The sequence below is a fragment of the Athene noctua genome, chromosome 18, assembly GCF_965140245.1.
Source record: "Athene noctua chromosome 18, bAthNoc1.hap1.1, whole genome shotgun sequence".
Lineage (NCBI taxonomy): Eukaryota > Metazoa > Chordata > Aves > Strigiformes > Strigidae > Athene > Athene noctua.
In genome coordinates this window covers 126,957-137,149 of record NC_134054.1, presented here as the reverse complement: position 1 = coordinate 137,149, position 10,193 = coordinate 126,957, and the positions used below count along the sequence as shown (strand labels likewise).

Genomic DNA, 10,193 nt, shown 5'->3' with positions numbered 1-10,193 from the left:
TCAGCATAAGAGATTGCCCCGTCCCAGAGGCCCACAGAGCCCGCGGCCCAGACCGGACCACCCAAAGCCACCCAGCCCCAGGGAGCCCCCAGAAGCGATGGGCACACTGGCAGCGCTGAGGGAGCTCCCCACGGCAGCCGATGCGCTGGATCCCACGGCTGTGCTCTGGGGGAAGGAGCTGAGGATTGGGCCCGGCAGCGTCACCACCACTGGCGAGGGCTGGATCGCAACGCTGGAGTCGGCGCACCGGATGACGCAGGGCTCGTTGCAGCTGTTGGCAAGCGGGGTTGGGCCGCAGGTGGCTGGCAGGCACGGGCTGTAGCACGACATGTCTCGCAGAGGGAGGCGACCCTGCAAGACCGGGAGGGAGCAGAGGGCATTAGCTGCCGGGACCTTTCAGACGCCCAGCTTGGCTCCTCTGAGAACAAAGCAGCGGCTGGCCAGGGCCACATCTCCCTGGGAAGTTCCTTTCCATGTCAAGAGTGACCAAGGCCGGTCGCTGTGCCATGCATGGGGGACAAAGCACCTGGTGACCCGTTGGACGGTACCGGTCGTCCAGCCTCAGTCTTCAGCGGAGCCACTGCTATAAAAGAGCCCAGCTGACTCCCCCTCGGGAGGGAAGAAAGCTTTCCCTCTTCCCTCACCAGCTCTCCTCCCAGAAGAGGGAAGCACGGTGTATTTTCCAGCCTGGCCCACGCATCAGAAGGACCCCGCACAGAAGGGAAGCCGTCCCGTTGGCAGAAATCCTGCCAGCATGAAGAGAAGGAGTGAGTTCAGACTTACCAAGTTCACTGTGGAGAGCAGGGGAACAGACGTGGATGGAAGGGCTTGCAGTCGCCCGGGCTTTTTATATGGTGAGCCAGCGCCTCGGGAGACCTGGAACACACCTTCTTTGTGAAGCACGTTAACAAACAGCAATTTGAGGCTTGCAAAGCACAACCCACAGATGGGGAACTTGTCCCTTTGATCTGAAAGGCCTGGCCTGTGTTTCCCTATTGGGTGAGAGCACAGTGATGCATTAGCTGCTGGCTCCTCAAAGCACCAGTCATTTGAGGTCCCATGCCACTTCTCAGGCAGGGGTTTCAGTAGCTCCAGGCCCTGTGTGTGGGTTGTGCACATCCTTGCTGGGGAACGTGACTACCACTGTCAGACTGGGCTTCAGCAGTGGAGCGCTCGTGACGAAGGCCACTCACGTGGGTCTCCTGTTGAAGGGCTGAGGCTGACCCTAAGAAACCCAAGGCCTTGCAGGGCCATGGGAGGGCTCAGCACTGAGCTAAGGCCTGGTGTGATGGTTTCTCCTTCTCAGAATTCTCATTCTCACAGTGGGTAGTCAGCCCCAAGGACGCAAGGTCACAGTGGCTGAGGAGGCTACTCACAGGCGTTTGACTGAGGGTGCTTTTTGCTTTCGGTCACCTTGCCAGCCCTGGAAAGGACAAGTGCTCTTGTGGCTGCAGTTCAAAGCAGAAGGCATGTTGTGGAGCAAGGATGGGCCTGTGCTGTCCGCTTCCTGCCCTCGGGTGTTACCACGTGCCTGCTGTGGCAGGTGGATGCATGTGCCCGCTGCTTCTGCCTCAGCTTTGCTCGGGCGCAGCAAATGCCAGGCTCCTCATGCGGTAGAGGAAAGCCTCCCCACCGTTCCCGTGTCTGGCAGTGGAAGCGGGATGGCAGGCCAAGGAGGAGAGCAACCCAGCGATGGCCCTCACTGCCAGCTGTAGCAGAGCTGTGCGGGCTCTGTCTCGCTCCTGTCTGGGGGCAAAGGAGGCTATGTGAGGAGCAGAGTGTCTGTCCTGGCGCACGCTCCTGTCTGCACGACCTCTCAGCTGCCACAAGGCAGAGCAGAGAGGCAGGAGCAGCAAGGTTGTTCTCAACTTCTCTGCTTACCCACCACGGCCTTTGGCATTTGCAGGTGCTCATCAGTAGTTTGAGCGCTCGTCCGTTAGTGCCCCAGCCGGGAAGAGAGCAGCCACAGGGCAGGTCGTCCCAGGCGGCGAGTTTCCCTCAGGCCTGGTCCCTGCTGGCATCTTCCCCTGCAGTGATTGCTGTGGGCAACCCGTGCCTCTTCTGCGGGGCTGGGCCACATCTCCGAGGGCCAACCTCAGGGCCTTGGGCCGCTGGAAGATATAGTCAACCTCTTCCCTGCCCTTCAGGTGAGGACACGCCGGGGACCGAGCGCCTCGCAAGTTCCTCGGAGAGCCTCAGAGACTTGCAGGAGGGAGCATCACTGGCTGCTTTGTCAGTGCACTTCCAGCTCCACATGGAACAGGCAGGGGTGGTTGCTGCCCACTCTGGTGCCATACTGACTCCGGGGACCTGTTTCTGCCTGTACAGAGTGGGCACATTTCCACTACGAGCTGCGGCACTGGGTCGCCCATCCCATTAGGATGGCACAACAGCCCCAGAGCATGGCCCTGCTGGAAGGGACGGCAGAAGCGAGTCAGAGCCATCAACACTTTGCAGGAGAAGACAACAGTCCCCCTTCTAAGACCCTTCCCTCAAACGGCACGGCCGCCCGGGTGAGAGCGTGGCCCATCTACCCAAGCAGCACAGGCAGGCAGAGCCTTTTTCCAGGCAGCTCTCAGGGCCGGCAACACGTGCCTGGCCTTTGAGCTCCCGCCACACCTCTCCAGGCAGGCACAGTCTCCTCTGTGTCTCGTAGGGTAGCAGGGAGCACCACCATCTGCTGCCACTCAGTGGCTGCAGCCTCAGTCTGGTGGTCTGTCACACCGGTCCATAAAGAAGCAGGCTCCCCAGGCCACGCACACTTCGGGGCGGCAACTTTCCTCGGTTTGGTCCATGCTCCAGAGATGTCTGGGAGTGGAAACGTCAGGGCATGTCCGTGCTGTCCTTCCCTTGGCTGCCATTTCACCAAGGAAGATTTCACACAGGATTTCAAGGAGTCACCAAGTGGTTGGGCAAGACGCTAACTGCCATGACAACACTGTACAAAAAGCTGCATTTCTGCAGGGATGTGGACACGAGGTTGTGCCTAGGGTCCTCGGCAGATCTGAATCCATTTCCCCCAGATCCCCTGATGCCAGTGCACAGATGACTTGCACCGAGGTGGAGCTGAGGACTCTCACAGCACCTCAGCACTATTTGGTGACTCACAGGTGACTCCAAGGTGGTCTGCTGGTGTCACCTTGCAATTAAAGGGCCCCAAATGTGCCAATCCATCCCTGAGCCAGGGAAAACAAGCCAGACCCTCTGGGTCAGTGACCTGAACAAGCCAGTGGGCAATGATGCAAAGGTGAGTGTTGTTTGGGAAGACTGCACCGAAGCAAACAGGTCCACGTGGTGATGGCTCGCTTTCAGGCCTGAGTCAGCAGGCTCCTTCATTGCTCTCCAGGGCCGTTGCTTCTCCTCAGGAGAGTAATGAGTAAAGTCCTGGCAGGCAAGGCAAGGGCTGTGCAGTTCCCAGAGGAGACACTCTGGCCTTTCCCGACTGAGGACAACAGCTGAACTGCTGGGCTCCCTTTGCACGGTGTGCATCACCGAGGCCCGAGGGGAGCAGACGTCTGCTACCGGGTACCCTGAGCCACCCCAGCAACGGCCTCCGTATCCCCATCCCTGCACACAACGGGGTTTTGGTCCAGAGCGCAGGAGGGCCTTGTTTGACCATCACCTTCCAAACACTCTGGGGATCTGAGCCTCCTGCGTTCTCTGTCCCCCAGCAGAACAAGCATCCTGCAGGGGCTTGGCTGTGCTCTGAGCAACTCCATTGGTGACAGGCACTGGTGTTGCTCAGGGTCGGTGTCAGCCTGTCAAAGAGAGACCCTTCTGAGTGGCCTTCAGGCGTGCCCCACAGGCAAAGTCCTATGTAAGTGGGGCCGTGTTCCGCAGGAGGGTCAGGACGTGTACAGCACCTACTCATGGCCTGAATCCGCTGCAAGGCTTCACCAGCAACTGGAATGAGACCTCAAACGAGCATTGGTCTGGGGAAGAAACGTAATTGCTATCAACAAAATCACGTCAGTGCTACCCAGGATGAAAAGGCAGCCACGCATTTCAGGCAAAGGAGGCATGTCTTTCATCTACCAGCAGAGGTGTGAGAAGCCCAGATTGCTGTTTCTCAACATGCTTCATGTTTGTGGCATTTTTCAAGCTCCCCTGGGGCTCTGGGCTGCAGTATAAAAGCTTGCCCAACTGCCAGCTCCTCTGTCATCTCCTCGTGCCTTCCTCTGCTCTGTGAAGTTGGTAAGTGTCACTTCATTTTGCCTCTTGTCTCCTTGGTTGGCAGGACAGATTTTGTGGAGAGGGCTGTATTCACACTTCAGCAATGCTCCTTTTGGACTCTTGGCATGATGACAAGCTTCCACAGGAGAGCTAGTCCCACCACAGATGTCTGTCTTCTTCCGTAGTGGCTGCTGTCTTCAGGAGCCCGGTTGTGTTCTACTCAGACATGTCCCCTCCTGAAAGAAGTGGGTGAGAGGAGCCTGACCTGACAAGACCCCTCAAGGGGTCTTGAGGGTGGGGCAGGGACAAGGAGACCCCTTTGTCTGAGTGAACAAATTGATGCTTGTACAAGGGCTGATGGATGATCAGGTAGTACAGAGCCTGATGTCAGGAAGAGGGAGCCTCTTGGTCCGCAGTAGACAATCTTTCCCTGACTAAGGCCACAGCACCAAGGCTACGCTCTACCCATCTGGAAAACCTGGCATCCATTTCCTCATAGCGGGAGGGGGCTTACTGAGGACTCTCTCTGGGGCACCTTCCCTACCAAATTTCCAGGGCTGAGCAGAAGGATTGTTGGGAAATATCCTCACAGCCTGCAGACTTCCCCTTGGTAATGGAGCCACCACAGGTAGCAGAGGGCCTCCATGGGGCAGGCATGCTTGGGCGTGGCAAGGCCAGCTGAGGTATAGCCTGTAGAAGGAGCCTGACTTGGACAGGGGCAGTTTCCTTAAGTTTGGATGGACCCTCTCGGATCACCCTTCAATTACAAGCAAATGCCCAATGCAGGCCCACCAAAATACCCAGAAATGCCCTCTCTGCAGACACTGGAGGTCCATCAACTGTTGGCTCATGCCACTGCTTCTGCCTTTGAGAACGTTTACCAAGTGGGAGCCTGCCTTTCAGGGGGGCGTTGCAAGTGACTCGGGCCAGGTTAGCCCGGGTGCCTGTGGATGAGACATCCCAGGCGGGTGAGAGAAGAGGTCTTCACATACGGCAGGGTGTGACCAGGCAGTGGGGAGGTTAAGGCGCCAGAGAGAGTGGTGCCTTGTGGGGTTCTGCCAAAAGCACAGCAGGGCACCACTGCGGGCCTGCCGGACGGACACAGGTTTCTTGATTCGGGCCCCACCACAAATCGCTATCCACTGAGCAGAGAGCCATTGTTTTTTTCTCAGAGGAGCCAAGCTGGGCGTCTGAAAGGTCCCGGCAGCTAATGCCCTCTGCTCCCTCCCGGTCTTGCAGGGTCGCCTCCCTCTGCGAGACATGTCGTGCTACAGCCCGTGCCTGCCAGCCACCTGCGGCCCAACCCCGCTTGCCAACAGCTGCAACGAGCCCTGCGTCATCCGGTGCGCCGACTCCAGCGTTGCGATCCAGCCCTCGCCAGTGGTGGTGACGCTGCCGGGCCCAATCCTCAGCTCCTTCCCTCAGAGCACAGCCGTGGGATCCAGCGCATCGGCTGCCGTGGGGAGCTCCCTCAGCGCTGCCAGTGTGCCCATCGCTTCTGGGGGCTCCCTGGGGCTGGGTGGCTTTGGGTGGTCCGGTCTGGGCCGCGGGCTCTGTGGGCCTCTGGGACGGGGCAATCTCTTATGCTGAAGCCCGTGGTCGAGCACCAGGGGCCTGGAGGAAAGACCAGGAGCCAGCCCTGAGGGAGCGGCCTTCAGTCTCTTCCCAATGCAGTCTCTCTCTTTCCCCCTCTTCCTCTGCTTTATCTTACGCTCCCCATCAAACACCCCCACCTTCCTTCCGTGGCAATGGGTCTCGGGCATACGTGGCTGCCAGAGCCTTGAGGGGCAATGGCACAGGAAACATCCCTGGCGTGGAGATTTTCCTTCCCATGGCAGCACTTCTCTGACCTTTCCTCGGCCTCCAACATGCATTGCTTGAGCTCTCGCCTTTTCCGTTTTCCTTTGATTTTCTCATTAAAGACATTGGACATCACAGCTTTGCTAGAGAGATGTGTTTCATTGTCCCTTCTTCTCCAGTCCCAACCAGCTGACTGTCCAAGAGAGCTCCTCCCTTGCTACAGCTACGGATTTTTCCGTAGGTCCCGCGTTTTGGCCCTGACGTCCCATAGCAATGGAGACAAGGCCAGCTTGGCGGGAGGGAGAGCTCTTCTGGAAGGAGCCCCATTATGCATCAGCACTCCTCGAAAGCCACAACACGAAGCATGAAGGGAGCCTGAATAGCCACAGAATCATAGAATTGCCCTGATTGTTAGGGACCCCCAAAGATCACCTACTCCAACCTTTTGCAGGAAAGGGAGCCCAGATGAGATTTTCTAGTGCCCTGTCCAATTGCATCTTGAAAACCTCCTGGCACAAGGACTCTCAGACGTCCCTGGGGAGGTAGTTGTAGTGAATGATTGTTCTCACTGTAAAATATGTCTTCCTTGTATGAAGGCGAAACCTCTCCTGGTTGCTGCCTCTTCTCTCCCTGTAGCTCTTTGTTAAGAGGGAGTCTCCGTCGTCTTTGTAGCCGCCTTTAGGTACTGGAAAACTGTGATGCTTGCAGGGGAAGAGCATCCCAGGGCAGGACGAGACCCGGTATGACATGTTTTGTGGGAGGAAGCGGAGGTGGGAGAAGGGAGGGTTCAGGGTGGTCCTGGGTGGAAGAAGCATTTCGGAAATTAGAGAGGAGAAAGGATAACATGGCTGTCTCTCAAGAACTGGTTGCTGATCCGCATGTTTGCCTGGCCGTGCCCTGCTTCTGATCAGTGCAGCCTGTCCTGTCTTCTTCTTAAACTCTATTCCTGACTACTTTCCCCGGTGAGGGGCTCTCTGATCTGTGTGCACGTGTGCGTTTGGAAGTCTAGGGACCAGCAACTGGAGCCAGACCACAGGTGGCCGTGGTTGTGGTCTCGGTGGTGCCAGTCACTGGAGTAGAACCAGAGGTCATTGGCATTGCTTGTCTGGGGTGCTGGCCCCTGGACAGACCAGGGTGAGTGGAAATTATGTGCCAGCAAGTGAAGCGTGTGAGGATATGCAAGTCAGCATGTGACTGCTCTCAAGCATCAAGCCAGCTGAGTCAGCGAGTGGGTAAAGCGGCTTGTGAGCCACGTGTGGGTGTGTGTGCCCCTCGGAGTGAGGTCACAGAAGGCGTTGGGTACGGGAGGCACCAGAGGGTCCTGGCCACCCACAAGAGACACCGTAGGGCCATTACGTGTCTGCGTGCACACCTCTGGGGCCGAGAGAACCGGAGGAGCTGGCTGCCTGTACGACCAGCGTGTCAAGGTGTGCTGGTTTGTGGATAGAGGTCATTTTCGTCTTAGTAGCTGGTAGGGGCCTGCGTTTGGGATTTGTGCTGAAAATGGTTTTGACAATACAGAGCTGTTGTTGTCATTGCTGATCAGTGCTTATACAGAGTCCCAGGCCTCTCGCACCAGCCTGCCAGCAAGTAGGCTTGGGGGTTCACCAAAAGCTGGGAGGGGACAGAATCGGGACAGCTGACCCCAGGTGACCAAAGGGATATTCCATACCATATGACGTCATGCTCGGCATATGAACCTGCGGGAAGAAGAAGGAAGGGGGGGAATGTTTGGAGTTATGGCGTTTGTCTTCCCAAGTAACCGTGATGGAGCCCTGCTTTCCTGGACATACCAGCCTCTCGGTGGGAAGGAGCGAATGAATTCCTTCTTTTGCTCTGCTTGCATACGTGTCTTTTGCTTTAACTATTAATCTGTCTTTATCTCAAGCCGGGACTTTTACCCTTCCAAGCCTCTCACCCATCCCACTAGTGCGGGCAGTGAGTGAGCGGCTGTGTGGTGCTTAGTTGCCGTCTCAGGTTAAACCACATCACCAGGCCCACCGGAGCCAGGGACCAGCTACAGGGTGGACAGGGTGTCTCAGCCCAGATGCTGGAGTGATCCGCATTGTACAAGTGTGTAATTTTGTCCCACTCACAGTCTTCATGGTGATCAGCCAGAAGGGGGACCTGGACGAGGCTCTCGGTGTCCTTTGTTGAGCGCTGAGTGTTTCTGCCTGGGTTGATCGGTGTGGTTGGCCATGTGTTAGATGGGTCGTACACATGGATTTGTGCGTGTGTGTGCCTCCTGGGAAGCATGCTCAGCCTCGCTGATGGCTGGGCCAGGGGCCATGGAGCTGCGGCAGCCTGAGTCTGAACTCTGCTGGGCTCCTGTGTTCAGCAGCCACTGAACAGAAAGGGATCCTTCTGGGCTCTCCAAACCGCCAAGCTCCCCTGTCGATGAGCAAGAGTTCTGCTCTGCTTCTCTTCTCTGAGGCTGAGATGGATCCAGGTGAGATTACGGTGCCTATGAAGAAGCTGAGCTCTCCACAGCAGCCAGCCCCTTTCTCATCTCCCAGAGACTCTCCCTCTGGATTCAGACCCAGCTGGGCTGGCAATGGGGGCAGTGGTCCCCTTTACCTGCCTCCCAGGCCGTAGGGATATGTGGGGCTGGTGGGGGCATGGGTAGAGGGGTGGGGTCAGCAGCATTCTGAGCTCTGTGCCCCTTGGCCAAACCCCAGGCTCTTCTCCTCACATCTTGTTTGCATGCTGCCGTGTCCAGGCACGCTGCTCACAGGGGCTGATCTCCAGGAGCCACGAGGCATACTTGGAAGTGCAAAACTACTGGGAAGTGCACCCAGAGGAGAGCAGGGTGGGAAGAGCAAGGTGTCCACGATCGTGGAGAAGAGATATCCCAAGGAGATGTCCAGGGATTGGGAGAGGGAGGCAGGTGGCCAGAGAGGCAGAAGTGCAAGAGTGTGTAAGGGAGGGGTGGCTGTGTGGGCAGGAAGAGGCTCCGGCCACCTCTGTGTCTTTCATAACCATGCAGGATCATTCCTGTCCCCTGACCACTGCCAAGTTGCTCCTGACCATGCAGGACAGCACATCCCTTGGTGGCATGGCTGGCTGCTGGCTACTCCTGCCTCCACACAGGGTCTTCCCTGCTTTGTCACAAAGCCGGTCAAGGGCTTGGTGTGTCTGAAGTTTGGGGGGAGGCTGTGGGAGCTGGGGTTCTTCCCATACCTGATGGAAGGGCATGAAGAGGGAGGCAGACTCTCTTCTCAGCAGTATCAACTGGCAGCGCAAGAGGCAGTGGGCACAAATTGAAACACATGAAGTCCCAGCTCAAGGCAAGGGGGGTCAAACAGCAGACCAGGTTGCCCGGAGAGGTTGTGGAGTCCCTGTCCTTGGAGATACTCAAAACCCAGTGGGACGATGTCCTAAGCAACCAGTTCAAGTTGACCCTGCTGGAGCACTTGGCTGCCGCTGCCACCGCTCCTGCTGCTGCTTGTCCTGCTCTTCCTGCTGCTCCTGCCGCTGCCGCTGCCACTGGTGCTGCCACTGCTCCTGCTCTTGCTGCGCCTGCTCTTGCTGCACCTGCTCTTGCTGCTCCTGTTCCTGCTCCTGCTCCAGCTCTAACCCATTCGTCGGTAGTGTATACCATGACAAACGTTAGAGGGGCCTTACCTCCAGCCAGGTGGAGGACAGGAACAATTGAGTTTATTGGCCCGTGTGGATTCGATGGCCTGGCACATCTGACCGCCAGCAGTATAAGGCTCTAGTGGGCACTGGTGCCCAATGCACCCTGATGCCATCCCATTTTAAAGGGGCATACCCACTGGTATGTCAGGAGGGGTCTCAAGAGCTGATTGTGTTGGAGGCAAAGGTGAGCCTAACTGCGAATGAGTGGCAAAAGCACCCCACTGTGACTGTCCCAGAAGCTACACGCGTTCTTGGTATAGATTATCTCAGAAGAGGGTATTTTAAGGACCAAAAAGGGTATCGGTGGGCTTTCGGTATAGCTGCCTTGGAGACAGAGGAAGTCAAACAGCTGTCTGCGTTGCCGAGTCTTTCAGAGGACCCCTCTGTTGTGGGATTGCTGAGGGTCAAAGAACATCGGGTGCCAATCGCTCCTACAACAGTGCGCCGACAACGGTATCGCACCAACCGAGACTCCATAACTCCTGTCCATAACCTAGAGAGCCAAGGAGTGATCAACAAGACTCGCTCCCCCTTTAACAGCCTCATATGGCCAGAGTGAAAGTCTAATGGAGAGTGGAGAC

The 10,193-nt window shown here is 57.2% G+C and overlaps 2 protein-coding genes across 2 annotated transcripts; one reads left to right on the top strand and one right to left on the bottom strand.

Annotated features, from left to right (window-relative positions):
* Window positions 1-330, bottom strand: LOC141968018 (beta-keratin-related protein). Its single transcript, XM_074922353.1, has one exon. The coding sequence runs from the start codon at window positions 328-330 to the stop codon at window positions 1-3; it is 330 nt and encodes a 109-aa protein (XP_074778454.1).
* A 2,830-nt stretch (window positions 331-3,160) lies between these two features.
* LOC141968017 (beta-keratin-related protein-like) lies at window positions 3,161-5,763 on the top strand. The gene is made up of 2 exons (XM_074922352.1): window positions 3,161-3,247; window positions 5,413-5,763. Exons 1-2 carry the CDS (start codon window positions 3,161-3,163, stop codon window positions 5,761-5,763), a joined length of 438 nt encoding a protein of 145 aa, XP_074778453.1.
* The last annotated feature ends 4,430 nt before the right edge of the window (window positions 5,764-10,193 follow it).